The sequence below is a fragment of the Serinus canaria genome, chromosome 27 (genome assembly GCF_022539315.1).
Source record: "Serinus canaria isolate serCan28SL12 chromosome 27, serCan2020, whole genome shotgun sequence".
In the NCBI taxonomy this organism is placed as follows: Eukaryota; Metazoa; Chordata; class Aves; order Passeriformes; family Fringillidae; genus Serinus; species Serinus canaria.
Genome location: NC_066340.1, coordinates 2,040,921 through 2,062,145, shown reverse-complemented (window position 1 = coordinate 2,062,145; position 21,225 = coordinate 2,040,921). Strand labels below are relative to the sequence as shown.

General features: G+C 42.0%; 3 protein-coding genes and 1 long non-coding RNA gene across 5 annotated transcripts; 3 read left to right on the top strand and 1 right to left on the bottom strand.

The window, feature by feature from the left end:
• Positions 1-87: 87 nt before the first annotated feature.
• Positions 88-4,458, top strand: KRT20 (keratin 20). The gene is made up of 8 exons (XM_050985505.1): positions 88-510; positions 1,270-1,352; positions 1,553-1,709; positions 2,214-2,375; positions 2,458-2,583; positions 2,758-2,975; positions 3,573-3,613; positions 4,267-4,458. The coding sequence occupies exons 1-8, from the start codon at positions 88-90 to the stop codon at positions 4,362-4,364; spliced, it is 1,308 nt and encodes a 435-aa protein (XP_050841462.1). The 3' UTR covers positions 4,365-4,458.
• A 1,621-nt stretch (positions 4,459-6,079) lies between these two features.
• Positions 6,080-10,127, top strand: LOC103821613 (keratin, type I cytoskeletal 12-like). Its single transcript, XM_009096526.3, has 8 exons — positions 6,080-6,897; positions 7,255-7,337; positions 7,556-7,712; positions 7,977-8,138; positions 8,237-8,362; positions 8,729-8,946; positions 9,211-9,293; positions 9,498-10,127. The coding sequence occupies exons 1-8, from the start codon at positions 6,253-6,255 to the stop codon at positions 9,593-9,595; spliced, it is 1,572 nt and encodes a 523-aa protein (XP_009094774.2). The 5' UTR covers positions 6,080-6,252; the 3' UTR covers positions 9,596-10,127.
• On the bottom strand, positions 8,800-21,195 carry LOC127060878 (uncharacterized). Its single transcript, XR_007780250.1, has 3 exons — positions 20,488-21,195; positions 10,098-10,140; positions 8,800-8,929 (listed from the first exon to the last, which is right to left on the bottom strand). It is a non-coding gene; the product is annotated as an uncharacterized LOC127060878 (long non-coding RNA).
• On the top strand, positions 11,550-18,380 carry KRT222 (keratin 222). 2 transcript variants are annotated; one of them, XM_009096532.4, is made up of 6 exons: positions 11,550-11,676; positions 13,302-13,430; positions 14,148-14,368; positions 14,901-14,977; positions 15,153-15,258; positions 16,566-18,380. In XM_009096532.4, the coding sequence occupies exons 1-6, from the start codon at positions 11,581-11,583 to the stop codon at positions 16,777-16,779; spliced, it is 843 nt and encodes a 280-aa protein (XP_009094780.1). In that variant the 5' UTR covers positions 11,550-11,580; the 3' UTR covers positions 16,780-18,380. The 2 variants fall into 2 exon arrangements, with proteins under 2 accessions (XP_009094780.1, XP_018777028.1); XM_018921483.3 differs by having other exon boundaries at positions 11,550-11,758.
• Positions 21,196-21,225: the final 30 nt, after the last annotated feature.

The window sequence follows — 21,225 nt, the reverse complement described above, 5'->3', positions numbered from 1 at the left end:
AAAGGTGCACAGTGCACACTCAGCTCCTCACTGGCGTCTCTATCTGTGCTGATTTATCTGCTTCAGCCCAGAAGACAAAGAGCAGAAATGGCATTCTCCACCCGCAGCACCCAGTGGAGTACGAGCAGCCATGTCCAGCCCTCTGCACCCAGTGTCAGTAGTCTGACCTCCAGGAAAATGTCCATCCAGAAGATCCAGGCACCCAGTGTCTATGGAGGGGCTGGGGGCTATGGCACCCGCATATCCACCAGCACCAGCTCTGGCCAAGGCCTCGGAGGGAGCCTCCAGCTCAGCATCACTGGGAGCGATGTGCTGCTCGCTGGCAACGAAAAATCAACGATGCAGAACCTGAACGATCGCTTGGCTGCCTACCTGGAGAGGGTGCGCTCACTGGAGAAGTCAAACTCCCTGATTGAGAAGCAGATCAGGGAATGGTATGAAAAGAACACCGTAAGTGTAGGGCAGGACTACAGCTCCTACTTCAAAACAATTGATGAACTCCGAAATAAGGTAAGAGATCATAGAGCCCTCCATAAATATAGGAGTTGCAATTATAAGTGAGATGGAGAATAAGCTGTTGTAGAAAATGAACTTTTCCAAATTGTAATTGGCCTAGCTGGGAAGAAAAACTTCATTTTTGATCAGCTACTAGTGACAAATTTCAGATCATTTGTAATACCAGATATATGCCTGCAGTTGGGAGTAATCTCATACCTGAAAATTCTGTGACTCAAAATTAGCTAGTTCTATATTTGCCTTAGGTCACTTTAATTAGAGAAAGTACTAATGATAATCTACATATTTAAATACAGTTTAGCAACAGTATTTCAAAGTGGTTTATTAGAAAAGAAACGCAAGCACTCAGAAAAAATTAAAGACCACTGCTTAAGATAGTAAATTACCACTGGAAACAATGAAATATTTCCAACAATCAACTGACAGGTTTGTCAAATCATGTTTCCAGAACTTCCTTCAGTCTTTTCCCTTTTATTTTTTATCAGTTCTACTTCCCAACATTTAAGAGCAGATCCCTTCAGAGAACAGTTCATCCCAAGTATTCGACACAGTTATTTTATGGCAGGACAACTTGTCTTTTGGACATCCCTAATTCCTTTCATGCACTTCAGATGGAACTTAGGTTAAAGCCAGCTGACCAACAGACATCTGAAGTGAAGGAGGATGAAGCCCACTTAGAGTACTCATTCCCAGGAAAGAATCAAGTGTGAATTTCTGTGCAAAGTTTCATTGCTTGTCCACCATTCCCTTTAGATTTCTGCTGCCCAGATGGAAAATTCCAGACTTGTCCTGCAGATCGACAATGCCAAGCTGGCTGCTGATGACTTTAGGCTGAAGTAAGTTCCATGATTTTATATCAATTCTTTCATGCTCCTCTTATTTAGGAAAGCTTCCACTTACTGGAATCAGTGCCAAGTGAACATTTTCCGACTGTAAGTTTAATGAAAATTTCACAATTACTGTGGTAGTTACTGATTCTAACATTTACTCCAAACTGTTGCATTCCAATGATGACAAAAGGCACTGTATTTTCCAGGTTTGAGAATGAACACCTGCTCAGGCAGAGTGTGGAGAGCGACATCACCGGACTGCTCCGTGTCCGTGACGACCTCACCCTGACCAAAGCTGACCTGGAGTCCCAGATTGAGAATATAACTGAGGAACTTGTTTTCCTTAGGAAGAACCACGAGGAGGTGAGAACAGCTGACCACTGCCAGGGAGGGGGGTTTTGAGTGGCAAACAACCTCACTAGGAAGGACTTCTATCTTTCCTGGAAGCAGCATAACCATGTGTGACCCTAAGGGACATTCAAGCTGTCAGGGATCAAAGGCTGAACACTCCTCCATTCCAGGAATGAAGGAGTAAAGGTTTTCTCTAAGATAAATTTATGGTTCAGGAATTGCTATCCCAAAAAGTACACAAATGGGAGTCATGACTTCTGCCCTCATTCCACAGATCCAGTTCTGAGGAAATAATTTTTATGATACATTTATCTATGATTTAACATTTATTGCTATCAAGTAGGTGAACTGTTCTAAGATGAAGTGCACTAAACAGTATTTATAAGGTGATTAAGTTGTCTTGCCCCAAGGTACTATTGAGGATTAGTCAAGTGTGTGTAGCTGTTGAGTTTGTGTCCCCTGCCCAGGAGTGACAGCTCCCTGCAGCTGGTGCTAACAGAGTCCCCGTTGCTGCAGGACTGTGACAGGCTGCGCAAAGAGGCAGGCGGCTCTGTGAACGTGGCACTGGATGCTGCTCCCGGCGTTGATCTCGCGGCAGTCATGGAAAACATGAGAAAGCAATACGAAGAAATGGCAGAGAAGAACCGCCAAGAAGCCAAAGAAAATTTTGAAAAGAGGGTAAAGTCAACTACTTTAAACACCAGCAAGAATGTCAGTCATGCCTGGCTGCAGTTCACAGTCCCTCCATTCTCCATTCCAGACAGCAGAACTGAACCAGGAAGTTGCCCTCAATGTTGAGCGGCTGGAGGTCCAAAGGAAAGAGATCACAGAACGGAGACAGGTCTTCCAGAACCTGGAGCTGGAATTACAGTCCCTGTTGACCATGGTAAATAACAAAAAGCAAAATAAGGACTGTGGATAGCAGAGAGTTACTCACAGGTGTAATAAATAGAGGATAAAAAGATAAAAAGAGGAATGAGGGGCTTTACAATCAAAAGGTTATTTTTACAGAAAAATTATCATCTGAATAATATGTCACTGTTCTTCCCATGCACTATAGAAACAGGCCCTGGAAGGCTCTCTGGCTGAAACAGAAGCACGGTACAGTCACCAGCTAGACCAGATACAGGGAGCAATTTCCAGTCTGGAGGCTCAGCTGAGGCAGCTCCGAGCTGACATGGAGGCTCAGAACAATGAGTACAGCATCCTGCTGGATGTCAAGACTCGCTTGGAGATGGAGATCGCCACGTACCGCCGGCTGCTGGAGGGAGAAACCGGGTGAGCACACACATGGCTTTGTGTGTTGGTTTGGGTTTTGTGTCAAGTCTGCCTCTCTCCAACTGCTTTGGGGTGGGGAAGCCCATTGTCCAGTTCTCAGCCACAGAGAACTCTCAGAGTTCTCAGAGCAGGTAGCCATTCAGGCTGGGCTACTGAAGCTGCTGTGGAATTTTGAGGTGGCTCTCCCAGCCTACAGACTGTCAGTCTGTGAGCTGGGTGGTTGGGTAGATGTTCACATGCCAGGAACACCTGTAATGCAGTTTTTGATCAGCTTGTCTTTGTGGGTTAAGCAGAAAGTGGAAATTCCCCCTGGATTCTACCTGTTCAGCTGTTCTGGCTCAGGAACTAGATTGGGTGTACCTGCGTGATCTGAAGTCCTGGCATTGCAGAAATCAGTCTGCAGATTAACTGTACCTACAGCTTATGCTTAGCAAGTTTCACTTCAACTGAGAGAACTCGTTTTACTGAGTTATCTTCTGATTCAATGTCTTGATGAAAGGGGATTAGCTGTCCTGATCAAACACGTAGGAAATGCACAAGGATGTTCAATACATGAGCTGGCATATATTTACATTTTCTAATTTACAATTTGAACAGGTATTTAGAAGAAATGCCAATAGCAGAAGTGCCTGAAAAAGGTATGTCCCACCAACTTCTTTCTGTTTTGATGGTGACCTGTTGAAATGCTATGGAATGAAACAGCCTGATATAAAACAACAGCTTCAGAGCAAATAATCAGCAGTGGAATCTCACATCAAGAAAGCTATCAACTGTTTGGTTACCCTATGAGGACTATACAAACCTGGGTTTATATATACAATTCAGGTACCCAGTATAAAATCACAGACTCACCTTACCCATTCTGTGATTCTGTGAGTCCTCAGAGACCCAAGAGAACAACAGAGAGTTACTGAATTCACCTCTGGAGAACTGCAGAAGCATCTGCTTTTCCCTGCTAGCTGCACTGAAACTTCCAAGCAACATATCCAGTTTCATAGCAAAAATTTCCAGTTTGGTGTAAGTCTATTCCAAGGTTTTAGGTCTACAAGTCTGTGCTAAACTGAAGCAAAACTATCAAGAGTGCTAGAGAGTTATTGAATCCAGTATGCACTCCAGTCTATGGGCAACATACTCAATATCCAAAAGAGAAGCCACACCCCACACACTGCAAAAGTTTACCTCAAGAACCTGTGGATTGAAGATGCTTTTTGATATTTCCTCATGTAGCAGCAATATGACTCTGTCAGTGTACATTGCATTAAATTACTTCTCTTTTCAATTTCCTTAACAGAATCAAGTAAGTTTAAGAAGATCAAGACAATAGTTGAGGAGGTGGTTGATGGCAAGATTGTCTCCTCTGAGGTCAGAGAGGTTGAAGAGAAGATGTAAATGTCACCAGCACAAAAGATGCCTCTGAGTTCCCTGGAGCTGATGCCAAAATGAAAAGGTTTAAAAAGAATCTGATCTAATTTACTCTAAACCCCACAAGGATTAAAAAATGCCAAAATCTCAAATCTGTTGTTGTTGTTGTTTTTGTGGGGGAGCATTAATAAAAATCTGTAAGTCACAACATAAAAGACTTTAGGTTTACTTATACAGTGACTAGTACCTTGATGGAAAAAAATCAAATCAGCCTGGTATGAATGTATAATTGCTTCCAACACAGATAAAAATGGAAGCATTAGGTTTTTAAAATGCATTAAAGCATCAGTTCAGCATGCCTTTTCTGAATATGAACTCCCACTCAAACACAAAGCAGCTTCACTTCATTAAAACATGATTTTCAAATACATAAGAAGTGTCAATTTGGTTTTCATAATATATCAACATAAAAAAAACTGAAGAAGCCTATTTGATGTTTTTCACATTCTGTGAATGATTATGTCACCAGAGACTGTGGCAAGCCAAGATATTTTATGGATAAAAATATAATTGAAATTATCTCCCTCTCTCTCAAACCCTTCTGTGCCAATAATGTTCGGGGTCCCATAGGGAGGCCCCTGTGCCACACCTGGATTCTCAGTCCCAGGAGTTTACATTTTCCTCTTGAGAACATAAACACACAAAGCTCTTCCCTATGAAACCTCACCTGTCCAGAGCTATGTAGTGTACATAAACAGCTGCCAAAGAACTAATCCTCTGCTTTCACTGCCCCGAGTCACTGAGACCAGGCTATCAGCTCATTTCCACACAAATGCTTTACTTACAGCTTTGATCTTCCGCTCTTTTCTGCCCCAAAAGCACCCCATGCTCCTGAGTGCGGATAAATCAAAAATTAACACATTTCAGTTGACAAATCCAATGATATAATTAAGCCAGGACAAAGGAAAAATTATTTTTCATTTATGAAAATGACTTCAAAAGAAAAATATACTGGCTTGGGAGGGTTCCCATGCCCAAACCTGCACCCAGAAGCGCTACGTTTGATCTTCAGATTTGTATTATAGAAAGCACCAAATACAGAAATCAGATTTCTTATTTTGAGATAACACCAAACTATTTAGCAGACAGAATGGTCAGTTCCCAGCTCCCAAGTACAAACTCTCAAATGCTGTAGGTTATATGCTATAGACTATAAGCATTTCACTCTGAGGTATTTCAGTGATGAAAGGCTTAGGGCATAAACCCAATTCCAAATCCTATTTGGTATAAGTATATTTATATTTTCATATTAATGATCACCCTGCAGTTCACTGAATATCCATGTGCCCTTGGACACCTGATGGTCACTTTTCTTAATTCTTAAGCATCCAGGAGCACTAATCCAGCAAAGGCTCCTGGCTGAAGAGCATTATGAAAAGACATTCCTGTCACACAGGCTGAGAAGCAGGGATCAAAGGGATCACTCTGCTGACTTAGCAAACTCCTGTAAGAACAGCCCCAAATGCAGGAAGTACTGAATTTGCAATGACAAAACAATTATTTAGGAGGGATTTAAATGCGAAAAGAATTCTTTATGCTTTGTTGCACATGGCAGAACACAATCGTGATGTCTCAGCTCCACTCCACCCATTTCCCCTGATACAAATACCTGGAGGGCAACAGATTTCCACTCCCATTGGCAATTTTGGTTGGCACATATCATTTCGGTTGGTCAGAACACACTAAACTGACATCCCCTCCAAACAGGAGGGAGAAAGAGAGTGAAAGCTCTCACCAGGAGGTGGGGACTCCTCCTGAAACACCCACTGCTGTCCCTATAAAGCTGCCCCTGCTCCTGCTCTGCCCTGCTCTCTGTTGTATCCTCCACGGGGCAGATCCAGGCACCTTGAGCACCATGGCCCTTTCTGTGCGCACAAGCGGCGGGTCCCGGCAATTCTCCTCTCGGAGCGGATTTGGAGGGGGATCTCTGAGGATGTCCAGTTCCAGTGGTGGAGGAGGCTTTGGTGGCAGTGGGCTTGGTTTTGGTGGAGGGTCTGGTGGAGGGTTTGGTGCAGCTTCTCTGTTGGGTTCAAGCTCTGGCTTTGGTGGGGGCTTTGGGGGCAGCTCAGGTGCAGGACTTGGGAGCAGCTTAAGCAGTGGCTTTGGTGGAAGCTTTGGAGGTGGTTTGGGTGGTAGCTATGGAAGTGGCTTAGGCAGTGGGTTTGGGGGAGGTTTGGGAAGTGGTTTTGGCAGCAGTTCAGGTGCTGCTTTTGGTAGTGGCTTTGGTGGTGGCTTAGGGACTGGTTTTGGAGGTGGGTTTGGCCCTGCTGGTCCTGGGGATGGTGGCCTTCTTTCTGGCTCAAAAAAAGAGACTATGCAAAACCTCAATGACCGTCTGGCTGCGTATCTGGACAAAGTGAGATCTCTGGAGGATGGCAACACCGAGCTGGAGCGCAAAATCCGTGAATGGTATGAGAAAAACGGCCCTGGCACTGGCACCCCTGGATCTGGGAATGACTACAGTAAATTCTACCCCCTCATTGAAGATCTTCGAAACAAGGTAGCAAAGCAATGTATTTAATCTGTATTTAATGTATCTTTATAATTGTAACTCACTTTATGGTATTAGTGAAAACAACAAATTTCTTTTGGAAACCAAGAGCACATTTATCCTTTGGTACTGACATTTAAAGTGACCTCTGTCACTTTGCACTGGTGACATGTGGTGAATTATTCCTGTACATTAAAGCAATTCTGTAGCTGTGTCACACAGTGATTTGTCTAATGTGAATAAAGGAGAAGGCAGTGATGGAATGCAGTTCTACAAACCCTTGTAGAACATAAAGTTTAAAGCCATTACAAAGCCATGAAGCCTTTGGGCTGTAGCACCATTCTCTGAACACTGTTTGTACTCTAGATCATCAATGCAACCATCGACAATGCGAGGATCATTCTGCAGGTTGATAATGCCAGACTGGCTGCTGATGACTTCAGACTGAAGTAAGGATATCTTAATGTTATAAAAACTCCTTAAGGAAAAAATTCTGTTGTACTAAAAATCTCTTTCCTCATAGAATACTTGTAGTATAATTGTTAAACAGTATTTCGATAATTACGTGTATTAAGTTTTCAAATTAATACTAAAAAAACCACATTAATAGTTTGCATTGGATCCCACTGGCCATGTAAAAAATAATATTTAATGCCTTTATGCATAGATATGAGAATGAAGTGGCTCTTCGGCAGAGTGTGGAGGCTGACATCAATGGTCTGCGCAGAGTCCTGGATGAGCTGACCATGACCAGGGCAGATCTGGAGATGCAGATTGAAAGCCTGAATGAAGAACTGGCTTATCTCAAGAAGAATCATGAAGAGGTAATTTTTTTTCTTTTGTGAATTCATAACAAGATACATGAAATTGTGAAACATCAAATTACTCCCTTATTTAAGCCAGCAGGAGTTCCTGGGTTTCATTATAGGTTCTGTTTGCTGTTATTTTTTGAGTTTGCTGAAAGAGTATGACAAACAATCTACAGATCCTTGTTGAAACAGAATTTATATCACATCTTTTTTTTAACATATATTTTGGTATAACTATTTTGTCTAAGAGAATTTTCTCTTTATTTTCAACGTCTCCAGGAGCTTCAGGGCATCCAAAGCAGTGAATATGGCCAAGTCAGTGTGGAAATGGACGCTGCTCCAGGGACTGATCTGACCAAGCTTCTGAATGATATGAGGGGACAGTACGAAGTTATTGCCGAGCAAAACCGTAAAGAGGCCGAGGCGTGGTTCAATGAAAAGGTAACAACCAGAGAGAGCAAACTCAGCAAACTGCATGAGAAAATTAGTTCAATACTTGGAACAGTAAAATTACACCCCATTCTTCCTTGTCATTTCAGAGCGGAGAGCTGAAAAGGGAAATCTCTACCCATACTGAGCAGCTCCAGTCAGGAAAGAGCGAGATCACAGATTTAAAAAGGACTCTCCAGAGCTTGGAAATAGAGCTGCAGTCTCAGCTTGCCATGGTACGTTCTGGGAAGCTGCTGACTGCTCAGAGCCAATTCGGCAACTTCAAAAGTCTTTTTAGACCTAATCCTATTCCATACAATTGAGGATTTGCATTTCTTTCTGATTAAATCCTATTTTCTTTTATATTCCTAAATAGCAGTAATATATCTAACTGGATTGCATAGAGCATGTCACAAAGGAGATGAGTTTTTACATCACCTTTAGGGAAGTGACAAGTGACAGTTTTCAAACCAGTGTTTTCAAAAAGAAAATAAAACCTTCTGAGTAACGCAGCTGTGCCCACTCCCTTAAAACTACTTCAGTTGGTTTTGTTAAGAGATTTTTTTTTCCTTAACCAGAGTTTATTTAATATCCTTACACAGAAAAAATCCCTGGAAGACACTTTAGCAGAAACAGAAGGTGGTTACTGCGCTCAGCTGTCACAGATCCAAATGCAGATTGGGAACCTGGAGTCCCAGCTTTTCCAGGTCAGGGCTGACATGGAGCGCCAGAACGCGGAGTACCAACAGCTCCTGGACATCAAGACTCGTCTGGAAATGGAGATTGAAACCTACCGGCGCCTGCTGGATGGAGAGTTTGTGTAAGGAACTGGTTGACACAAAATATCTCCTTGGGTTTATTTTCTGTAGCAAAATCCTTGCCAGGAAAAAAAGAGGTGAAATAAGTGGAACATACTCCAAGTGACAGTAAGGCACATACAGTGATCTGAAATATCACTGTGACTGAGGAGAGTGAGCCATTCTGCTCACTATTTAAATAACCTATCAATGTCGCCATGAAAAGGGAATTTATCCTGATCCTATCACACATCCTGCAATAGTGCATGTCTCTGATTCCCTTTTAGGGGTGCTGGACAGGCAGTTACACTTGAAAGCTCATCCCTGACAGGGTCCAAATCTCAAACACAATCACTGGACTCTTCTCAAGGTAGGTAGAACTTGAATAAAATTTTGTTTCTAAAGTCATTCTTACAAATCAAATAATACACGTTATCCTGTTAAACTAGAACAGAGAGTTCATTAAAATCAGAAGCCAATTGGAAAGGAAAAGGGGGTATCTGGTCATGTGCAGCTTTGGTTTATAATTTTTAACACATTGATAAATATTCTTTGTTTTGTTCATGATGTTTAGATCCAACCAAAACTAGAAAGATCAAGACAATTGTCGAAGAAGTGGTAGATGGAAAAGTTGTTGCATCCCACGTTAAGGAAGTTGAAGAGAAGATATGAGGCACAATCTGATGTGGCAAAAGATCCATTTGCTCCAAGCCAAAATAACTTTATTCTTTCGTATGAAGTGATAAAACATTTGGCTTTGTACTCAGAATCTTTTAGATAAGACAAAGTTGGCAGTTTCATTCCTTGCAGACATAAATACATTTCCTGCTTCACTCTATCAGCCTTACCTGTATGATTTCCATGGTGTTCTTTAAAAATATCATCAAACCTCTGTTCAATAACCAGAAATATGAAGCAAACATGTAAGCAGATTTGCCTTTTTATAATCTTTAGTAACCTACAAATAAAATAATTTTGCTGTTCTAATCTCATTTTCCAGTTTTCATCCCTAATAAAAAGGACTCCACAAGCTTTAATGTATTAGTGTCCCTTTTTTCTCCACGACCCCCTCCAGCTGTGTGGTGAGCCAGCAATAAAATATGAACATTGAAAGCAGCTAGAATTCAAAGTTCCATAAGTCCTAGGAAAGATGCAACTGCTTACACCTACCTACCTTCAGCCTTCAGAAATCTCATAGCCAGGTGTTCCCTTTACACCTGAAAAAAAAAAAAGATAGAAAAAGAAAGCATTAGATTATACCATCCCAAGTGCAATACCTTTGTTTGTCTGATGGATTCCTAACTGTTTTCTTATGTAACTGTTCTCATCCCATCAGCGACAAACACTGACAATATTTCGGGTTTAGAACTACACAGAACAAGGACAACTAAGACACTTGTAGAAAAGAGAGTGGACAACAACTGGAAGACAGACAGCTAAGGAGAAGAAAATCCAAACACAGGATCCTTTCACATGTGCCAACAGACACAGCCAAAAACAGGGAAGCCTTTTTACATCAGGAGACTTTTAAGTGGTACAATACTTTGACTTCTAAAAAGATGTGTGTCTTGTGAAAATTTACTGCCTGTTTTATCGTATATTCTCATTTAGAGCCAAAAATGTATTTCTCTCTTTGCTAAATTTTAAATTTCTATTGAAATTGGAATTTTTTTTTACTGCATATCTGGTATTGTGCCCTACTGAAAAAAAAATAAATAAACAAGAGGTAAAAGGAAATAGGTAAGAGCCACTCTTAGCAGACAAGATCACTGGGATCACTCAGTGCTCCAGTGAGCAGGAAAAGAAGAAGCACAGCACACCAGACAACCTGTGCTGGACCTGCCTGGGAGCTGTCAGGAAAGAGGGAAGAACCCCACATACATTGTGTGTTGTGTGTGTTGAGCACACCAACACCTGGCACAGGTTCTGAAACACCATCAGAGACAACCCAGACCCTTTTCCTGACAGCAGTGATGTGTCTGAAGGGTACATTCACCAGAATTTGCCCTCTGAGGAAGAGGAGCCAAAGCCCTTACCACAAGTTGCGCCAGCACTATTCACCACCAGTAGTGCTGGTTCCTCTCACTCCTTGTTGTGTTTCTGCCCATAAAAGAGGATGCCCAGGAGCCCAGTTTCTGAAACGGGACAGTCCTCAACAGTGGGTCAGGTCAGACACCCGAGGCTCCATCTCACTGAGTCTCAAATACCTTCAGGAATGGAAATTCTGCCACATCCCTAACAATGGTGGAGGCACCTGCCAGTGACATTGAGACACTGCCAGCAACCCAGCCATGCTGCTGGAAAGCTCTGTCTTTCCATGTCCTCTTGCCAGAGCACTTCGTGCCGGGCAGCTGCAACTTTATCCTTTGCTTTCTCTCTGCTACCCTCCCATTTCTGAGGTTACAAAACCCCACAGTTACAGCGTAACAAAACCATTAAAACATTGATATATTCATTTCTGCGCATGACTAAGGGATAGTTATTTTAGTGCTATCCTTTGCTGCATTAACCTGCTGCCAGCACGGGCTGACAGGCTCCGAGCCCCCCGCGCTCCCCGAAATGGGCCGCTGCCGCTTTAACGGCCCCGCGGCCGCAGCCCCGCGCCGCCGGCAGCGGAGCCGGGAGCCGGGGAGGATGGGAGGAGAAGGAGGAGGAGGATGGAGCCGGCTCGGCTCCGCCGAGAGATCAGGGCAAAGTATGAATCGCTCATCACCCGAAATCAGATAAAGACCGTCAGCTCAGCAAGGACGCAGGTAATGCCTCCTCACAGCCACACACCTTGCAGAGTACGGAACCATTCCCTGGCCGTACAGTTCCTCCCGCAGCCTCTATGAGGTACAGTAATTCCTTTCAATGCAGCAGATTTTCGGGGAAGGGACGTGGATTTTACCGCAGTAAGATGTGAACTAGAAAAATCGGAAATAGATTTTGTCAAGGGTATGGATTCACGCTGAACGAATGCTGTGTAATTCATAAGGATGCTTTCTGTCCCTGCAGCCGGGCTATTGCTGGGATTTAAGGGATGATGACATAGGCTGTAACAGGGTAACCTCTAGCTCCATGTAGTTATCTCAGAGGAAAAAAGAATCCTGAAGAGAATCCTTTCATATACAGCAATCTTTGCCATTTTTAGCCCTTTAGTAAAGTACACTGTACCTTTGCAGGAACTATTTTCTATTGCTCACAGTAAAAACTATGTTTTGCTCTTCAGCAAATATCAGTTCTCTCATACAGCTTGATTAAATGTTACCAACACACAATGCTACTGTTAGGGATTTACATATAAACAGCTCTAAACCCAGCTGAAATCAAATGGCAAAACAATTTTGAGCCACCAAATGTAAAGAAAATAGGGGAGAATCAGGTATTCTGTCACCTTGTAGTCATGTATTGCAGGAATCCCAGAGGTTTGTTTTAAGGACAGGCCAGACGCTGCTGCAGCCTGGCTGATCCACCAGCAGTGCCAGACACACGGCAGCTGCACACCCGACAGGGAAGCCAAGTTTATCTTTGTGTTGGCATAAAGCAGCCAATGCACATTGGTTTCTTCCTGTCACATAAATTCTGCAGTCCCCAGTCATGAAAGGGGAAGCAAAGAACATTGGGGGATCACTTGTAGATGAGACAAATCTAGATTTTTCAAAAAAATTATCATCTGGTAAAGTTGCAATAGATCAGTATGTACGGGGGAACAAAACCCTTATCTTCCTTAGTTCATAAGACTTGAATTAAAGAGATTATTTTCTTAAGAGTCAATGTTATCATAAGAACCTGCATAAAGCAGTAAAATATGCAAAAGAATAAGTGCTGTTTCAAGGGCTTAGGTCATCTTCACCACTTGCAGGGAAACTCAGAATCAAAAACGAAAATGACTTCTGTAAGCCAAATAAACACTCTGGAAGGTAAATGCAGGAACATACTATCAAAATCAAAGATAAGTCTAAATCTAAAATGACCCCACACATGATCAGGAGTTGTTTTAAAAACTACCTATAAAAGGATGAAAGGAAAAAAACCCTGAAATCAAAAATGCATTAAAATCAAAGCACCTTATTCAAACTTGGAAGCTTGAACCATCTGCACTTCTTCTAAGCCCCTTTACTCCAGAGGTGAGTAAGGTCTCAATACAATTGGATCATTTGTATGAGAATTCCTCTAGGACAAAGGTGCCAGGGACAGAGATGTGGCCAACCACTTCCTACCAAACACAGTGGGATAAGGTCTTTCCCTCTACACAGTACAGAAAATACTAACTCCTCACTGTGCTCTTTCGCACATTTATACAACTGTAACAAGAATTCCAACCATTTTTATGTGCCAATTTATTATTGCTATTTGAATATGTTTCATATTGTTATCTTTTGTATGTCCCCTGTAGTTAGAAGAAGGTACAAGTAAAAGAATGGACAAAGATGCAGAAGCACTAAAGGCAGCCAGAGCAGAACTGTGCGAGGCCCGGCGGCAGTGGCACCACATGCAGGTGGAAATCGAGTCTCTCCACGCTGTGGTAAGAGTCAGAAATGAAACTTGAAATCTCACATAAAGAGAAGTTTTGTCCTTGATGTAAACTATCCCACAGTCAATTTCTGTGACAGTCACAGCCACCATACTGCAGAAATCCATCACAGGAACACTCATTTGGGGGGCTCCAGCTCCTCACAGGGCCCTCGCTCACACACACTGACCCAGCACATGTTCTGGAGCAGGATCTGCCACTCCAGACACACATGGTGTCCTGTTTTCACACCTCCCAAGCACATTTTTGCATGATAGTCTTCCACCAAGCTCCTGGTCATTCTGCCTTACCAATTCACAGCATGTTTATGACCTTTCTTTAATGTGTGGACCAGATTTATCAATTCATTTGTGATAAAATGGCAGCGTTTTGCTCAATTCAGCAGCACAGAAAAGCTCCAAGAGCACACAGACACTTCATACAGCACTGAGCTGGACATTATTTAACTGTAAAATCAGAGATCTGTAAACTCAAAGTAGTGGATTGCTGTGCAAGACATGGCTACACTTTCATCTGATTTTAAATTACCACAGATTTTACTAGAAAATTTCTCAGCCAAAGTATTACCTTGAAATACTTTTACTCCTGTTCTTAAAGAATATTACAAGAACTGATGTAAAATTACAGTTTGTTAATGAAACCATGTATGTCTGTAACATCTTTGCACAGAAACTTTCCAAATCTTAAAACATGACTTAAATTTCACAGGAAAAGGGTTTGGAACGTTCACTGCGGGCCACGGAGCAGCAGTACCACATGCAGCTACAAAATTTGGAAGGTGAGATTGAATGCTTGGAGAAAGAGTTGTTGGAAGTGAGAAGAGGAATTGAGAAACAGCTTCGAGAGCATGAAATTCTCCTGAACACGAGGATGAAGCTGGAGGAGGAGATAGCGACATATCGCAGTCTGTTGGAGCAAGAAGAGAGCAGGTACTCGCTGCTTAGAGAAAAAGATCTCATATTTGTCTTCCATTTCTGAAGGTCTCAAATAATTGGAATTGTAAATACATGAACTAAACATTAAAAAATTTCAGTATAAAATCTTAAAAAAGGTTTCATTATAAGGTAGCTTCACTGAGTGAGGAGTGTCTGGTGCTCAGTGTCTCATACACATGGCAGAGAGCAGCTCAGTCACTGCAGCCTCACTTGAGGCACTCTGGGTCACTAGGGCCCCGTGTCCCCCAGGTGTCACAGCACATGGGGCCAGTCCACACACGTGAAGGGCTGGGAAGGGAGTCCATGTCTCAGACCAGGACAGACCCCTGCAGGAAACTGCACAGATATTGTCAGAAACTTCTGCCAGTTCTGGGCTCAGATTGAGAAATCCCAACAAATAGCTACCATATCAAACAGAACTTCTCATAATTCTCACACTTTTAAATTTCTCACAGCTGTTCATATGAAGTTAGGAATTTAAGTAATCCAATACTACTAGATGCCTGTAATCTTTTTATTTTGGTAGGTTCCGTTGCTCAATACCTGCCCAGAAGGATGACAAAAAACCCAGCACTAGCAAGATCACCTTTATGCTGCCTTCAGGTGAGTTTCAGGCACCTTCTCCTTAAGAGATTTTGGCCCTAACTGTTTACAATTACTGACAAACTCCTGAATATTAAAAAAGGACCTTTTCCAATGCATGGGAAATACCTCCAGGTCCTTTGTACTGCCCTTGCCCTTCTGCATGCTCACTGTATATCTGCATATTCTTTTACAGAGGGTGTAAAGAAGCACAAACCAAAGAAGGTGGAACTGATGACAAAACAAGCAATCCTAGATGGAAATATCATGAAGGAAAGTGCTGAAGCTCATGGCACTGTACAGTAAGATAAACAGGAATTTCACAAAATAACAATTGGAAGGAAAGGGTGGAGATTACGTTTCAGCAGCTTTGAATTTTCCATTATTTGGTATCTGTTATATTGTGCTCACATAGCCCAGGAGATTCAGAAGCACAGTGAGAGCTCCTGAAGGTGCACTGAATGGCAGTGTTTAACAATACATCACATTTAAAAGTTCTTTTTATTAGCATTGGCTTCATAAGCAAACAATACCATGCTGGTGCTTCTGATTTGTAATTTCTATTTCTGTTAAGAATGAAACCATGAATAATTCATCTCACTAAGGCTGAAAGCAAAGAGCCCAGACCACATTTGGGAAGTCCCTCTGGGGCATATTTATGCACATAAATTCAGGCTCAGCTGCTCCAACTTGCTCCTTGGAAACTCCTACATTTCCCCAAACAGGGGAGGGAGAGCCTGGCTCCTAAGCAGGCATGTGAAAGTCTGTAAGGATGTGTTATTCACCTGAAATTACTTTAATAGTATTGGATTGCATCAATTTTTTTTTCCCTCCTGCTCTTTAAGCTTTTTTGTAGACTAATTTAATGTTACATTTAAACACACTGTAGTGGGCCATTCCCAGCACTGAACCATAATCAGCTGCTGAACAAAAATAACGTCATCATAAGGTCCACCAGCCCCACCCCACAGGTGATGTTTATTTTTGTGCAGGAGCTTTGTTCATCACACACTCAGATCTGCACAGAGCTACTCTGCTGGGTGCAGTGTACTCAGCTGGGTGAGGCCCCAGATTCTGACTTTCAGATCTGAATTCTGACACACACACAGAGAATTGAATCGAAAGGATTTGGGTGCCTCAATATTCCTGGATCATCCTATTTTACTTCTGTCTTTTTTTCTCTTTAACGTGATATAGCTCCACATTCTGAGGTCTGAGTCTAAACTAGATTTTCTCCTCCCTATTCTGAAGGTTTTCAGATGCAGGAATTCTGTCCTGCCCACTACAGTACTGAGGTTTCTTGCAAAATTTTTGAGCTTGGATTCCAAACTTTCTCCTTGGAAACAAACTGCCTAAAGTATTTGGAGCAGTGGTTTTGTAGCCATGTCTACCTAGAAGTACAAAAACAAGAACATAACGAACCCTCACCCTTTATTTAGCTTCTCTGGAGAATGAACCTGGAAAAAAAGACACCACTGCTATCTCAGTGCCATATAAAACAACTCGACTCTTTATGATGCCATTTCTCTCTCTGCTTCAAAAGCAGTTCTGAAGATAGGTAACTAATATAGCCTAAAAAATCATAAATATATTTTCTTTATTGTTTCAGGACAGAAAAAGTGGATGAAGTTATTAAGGAATGGGAAGGTTCTTTCTTTAAGGACAACCCTCGCTTAAGGAAAAAGTCTGTCTCCTTGCGTTTTGATCTCCACCTGGCAGCGACAGAGGAAGGGTGTTTGCACACAAAAAAGAAAACCCTCCCCGACATTGAAGTCAGGCTGGTGATGAGGAGATCCTGCAGCATCCCATCCATCAAACCTTAACCTCAGCCAATTCCCTCAAAGTGCATCCACACCAGGCTCCGGAAATAAGCAGTAGATGGACTCCCACGGCTGCTGTCTGCTACAACCACAACATCTTACCAAGCACTTGGATCAATACAATAAAACCATTTAAGTCCTTGAAAAGAAAGGGGGTTCCAATTCCAAGAAACCCAACTTCTACTGGTTTTATACTCTGGGTGCAGCCCTTTCATATTCTCATTGTTGTTGTTTTGTAGAATTTCACCAAATATTACAAAAATTAAACTAGAACTTTATAGTTCGACATATTCTGCCTTTGTAAAAGAGAACTTGTTTTCTCTTTCCAAAAATGAGAAATGCCTATTTGCTTCTCTTAATTATTCAGTATTTCATTCATATAATGACTGGTGAATCCTTGCAATAATTTATATCACAGCTGTCATACTTCTAGAAATATATTTTAAAATAATACTTTCTAACAGCAAAAATTACATACAAAAATACTCTTAAAATACATAAACTATTAACAAAGAGTTTTCTTTTAAAAGTGGCTAGTATTTAAATTCTTTTTTTCAGGCAACAACTGAGCAAAAATGTCTTTACATCCTTATACATCCATTTTAAAAGTGTTGTTACAATGCAGTAACATTTTAGCCATATTGTTCAACTGATTTTGAAGCAGTAATTTCCCCTGAAAAATCAATAATTTTCTTATGTGTCCACACACACCCTTGTACTACAAGTCTCTTAGCCAAGGCAAATGAAATTACTCTCTAATTATTCAAATGGGAGGAGTCAAACAACCATGTGAATGCTGGCATTCCATTAATTTTGTTTATAATAACAATGTGCATTAAAATATCTTCAACAAATTCCTCTTCTGACAAACACTACAGGTAAGTGATGCTGTTGATCTAGTCCATGTGACAAGTCACTGTTACACCAGGGTACAACTGTTACTACTTCAAATTGACCGGGCAATATAAGGGCTACAAATTCAACATACAATTCAACCAGGCCCCTTTAGTACCCCCCACTCCTACCCAAAGTAGCTGTGGGCAAATACAAACCCCAACTGAAACCCTGCACCGTACACAGAGGAACAGCCATCCTTCTCTAAAACCTTACAGGACAAATTTCAAACAAAGACTCAAACAAGGTTGTATGAAAACAGGAATGATTGTTTCTGAGGATTCTGAAGAGGATGGATGTCACAGTTCCACTGGAATTGCTGGGGCTCAGAATCCACACACAGGATTTGCTGGATTACAGCAGCATGTAAAGGATTTATTTCAGTGTCAGTATCTGCCTTATTACTTATGGCACGTGTACAGAAGTGATACTGCAGATTCTTTCAGAGTTAATTTATGCTTCCATCCTTTGTTCATGGTAAGAACAATGCATTGATATTGCCCTGTCCTGTCTGTACTGTATCAAACTCGCTAATTATCCTTAACCTGAATCATGAGCTGATGTTGTTACCACTTGAGTACTTGGCATCCTGAATGTATCGGCCTGCTCCAGTATTTTCACTATGCAGCTTTTTTTTTGTGCTTAGACTCTGTACATTTTACAATACTTGAATTTAAACTAAGTTTTAATTGCTTTAAGGCACTTTAAACAGGGATACAAATTTACCAAAGTAAATGATAGTACTACAATAAAAAGAGTATTAAAATGGAGTTTGTCCATGCATATTTTGTGTGTGTCAATGTCTTCTTAAGTAGAAAGGAGTAAAAGAAATGCAAAATACAAGTTGCAGATAGGAAAATCTGTAGCACTGTAACAAGTGTTTTCTAAGATCCTCTCTGCAATTAGAAAGACACAAATTCCCTCAGAATCTTTACCATAACATGTGAATGTCTTTCTGCTACAAAACTTACTCTTTTTTTTCCTGGTAAATCCAGTCACCCTGGCTATTTTGTTCACATGTGACTTCCTGATAGTGACTTCAGTAGCTTCTGTTACTCTAGGCCTGGTTCAAGTGGGCATTCTGGTTTTAACTAAGATTTTCACCTCTTTCAGTAAATATCTATTTTAGCATTATTCACAAATTCCATCTCTCAAAATGTAAAGAACTTTCTTTTGTTCACGTAATTGTGAAATTCCACAGTATCAGTGTGAACTCCACATGGGCATCAAACTAATAACATCTCACCCTCATTCTTAGGTCACTTTAAAGCTGAATTATAAAAAAATTAACACTGAAGCTTACTACTATGGCAGAGAATGCTTCATTTCTGTGGTTCTAATTAAACCCAGACCAGCTGAGCCTCTGCCAACCAGCACCTGCAAATGGCTGATGTAAAAACGAGTTTTATTGTCTCAATCTACTTCCCAGTGAATGTCTGTCCTCATTCCAGAGCTTATGAAACTGCTGGTAATTAAAACAGTTGGGTAAGAATTAGTTTTTATATCCCCCCTGGTGAGCACGGTGCAGTATAAACAATTCCGTTAAATCAGTAAAACTACTTATATATTGTACAGGATATTAAAAAGTGTACACTGGCAAAACCTTTCACTATCACAAGAGGGAATTGAGGCAAAAAGCATAGTAAGAAAAAAAAAGGGAACAAAACAAAGTAGGAAATACACTGATGGCTTTGAAAACTTAAAATGATTTAGAACTATTAGTATGGAATGTGAGTTTCCATAAATGTACTTGAACACCACAATAAACAATTCAGTTTTAAAAATAAATACCTTTGAAATAATTCAAATTTTAAAATTAAAGTTAAATTTAAAAATAATTAATAAATACTTCAGTATTTCAATTTTCAATTTAACATTAAATGCAATTAACACTATCAACAAAACCATGTTATTATTAAACTAGAAGTGAATGTATGAAACTAAGGGGAGCCTAGTCAAAAGCAGGGGAGAAAACAGGTTACTTTTCACCTCTTTCAAGTATTTTCTCACCATTTCTTTACCTTTTCCTGCCCCAGTGAAGCTGGCGAATTAGTATGATGTCTTTTGCTGCTGAGGAATCTCTTCAACTCTTGCTTTAATATCAAATTGAAGACACAGATTATTCTGCTGCATGGCAACAAATGTCCATTGTGGGTACAGTCAGCATAATCTAAGCAGATGAGGGCAGAGCTCTTGTCTCTTTATTTGTTCATAAAAATAAGTGTATTTAAGCATGAAAACAAACTGAGCCAGTGGAACTGCAGGCATTAAGAAAAATGGACCCAACTTGCAGCAACGCATGTTCAGTTAATTTTTCTTCTTTTCACCTTCTACCATCCTTTTGGGTTAGGCAGGTACCATCCCCCTTGGCTTTCCTTCAGATCCACCCAAATTCTCCCTCATGAATGTCTAGAAACACGTCTTATTGGCCATGGGAGAGCATTTCAATGCCAAACATTCTATTTCAACGTCATTCAACATCAACCTTTCAATTTCAAGTTTCACTGCCAAAGTTTTCATATTTAATTCAGTCACTTTGATAATTTGCAGTGTAAAAAGGTCTTAAAGCTGAATGCTGAGGTCTAGAACTCTCCATCCTCCTCACACCCTCAGAGCCATACCCTTCACCTTGTTTGGTGTTTCTGAGGGTTTTACCCATGTGTGATAACTTTGCTGATTTCTGCCAGGAACTGTGGACAATTCTACTGCTCCCAGACTACTCTGTAATTTATAATCCTGTCTGTTTCAGCAGCAGGGTGTTTTGAGTTGGTCAGGCTGATTTAATTAACAATTATCATATATTATCATATTTATTACCCGGGGTCCAGCTCGCTGCCTTCACAGCCATCTCTAACGCCATCCCCTTCCTCTGACATTCTTCCACACACCGGCACCTTCCCGCTGCCCTCAGAGCTCATCCTGCTCCACTCAACCGCCTCTGGAAGCGCTACCATTCCAAACAGCCCTTTCGGCACCACACTCTGCACAGACCAGGACCCCGCAGCACTGACGGACGGTTCACCTAACTCCATCGCTGCTTTTTATGGGATATTATTCGGGCTCGGACATGACCCCGCAGCGTTTTCCGTGGCCTCACAGCAGCCCGGGGACCGGGGCGCTTTAGGGACCGCCCACTGCCCGTGAGGGGAAAAAGGCGCCAAACGTCCCTCAGGGGCCGCGCGCAGCCCGTGAGGGGAAAAAGGCGCCAAACTCCCTGAGGGGCCGCGCGCAGCCCGTGAGGGGGAAAGGCGCTAAAGCACAGCGGGCACGAAGCGTCCGCAGGCCCTCCGTGGGCGCCCGCTCTGCGCCGCAGATTCGCCACCGGCAGCCAGCATTCGGGGCACCGTGACAGGAGCTGCCGGCGCGGGGGAAGGGGACGAGCGTAGTGTTGAGCACTGCGGGTCTGGGGAGCCTCGGGAGTCCCTGGGACACCCCGCGAGGCAGCGCTTCCCTGCCGCTAATGGCGGGCGGGGCCGCCCCTCGCGCGGCGCACGGGATGTATCCCGCAGATTCGCCACGTCCCCTGGAATCTCCGCCGTCCCGGAGGGTGCGGGG

Excerpts from the sequence above, each read along its gene's own strand:
- KRT222 (XM_009096532.4), top strand. The coding sequence starts at position 11,581 with ATGGAGCCGGCTCGGCTCCGCCGAGAGATCAGGGCAAAGTATGAATCG. Across the intron at positions 11,677-13,301 it reads TCAGCTCAGCAAGGACGCAG|TTAGAAGAAGGTACAAGTAA; the intron begins GTAATGCCTCCT and ends TGTCCCCTGTAG. Across the intron at positions 15,259-16,565 it reads GAAGCTCATGGCACTGTACA|GACAGAAAAAGTGGATGAAG; the intron begins GTAAGATAAACA and ends TTATTGTTTCAG.
- LOC103821613 (XM_009096526.3), top strand. The coding sequence starts at position 6,253 with ATGGCCCTTTCTGTGCGCACAAGCGGCGGGTCCCGGCAATTCTCCTCT. Across the intron at positions 6,898-7,254 it reads TTGAAGATCTTCGAAACAAG|ATCATCAATGCAACCATCGA; the intron begins GTAGCAAAGCAA and ends TTTGTACTCTAG. Across the intron at positions 8,947-9,210 it reads CTGCTGGATGGAGAGTTTGT|GGGTGCTGGACAGGCAGTTA; the intron begins GTAAGGAACTGG and ends ATTCCCTTTTAG.
- KRT20 (XM_050985505.1), top strand. The coding sequence starts at position 88 with ATGGCATTCTCCACCCGCAGCACCCAGTGGAGTACGAGCAGCCATGTC. Across the intron at positions 2,584-2,757 it reads TACAGTCCCTGTTGACCATG|AAACAGGCCCTGGAAGGCTC; the intron begins GTAAATAACAAA and ends CATGCACTATAG. Across the intron at positions 3,614-4,266 it reads AGCAGAAGTGCCTGAAAAAG|AATCAAGTAAGTTTAAGAAG; the intron begins GTATGTCCCACC and ends TTTCCTTAACAG.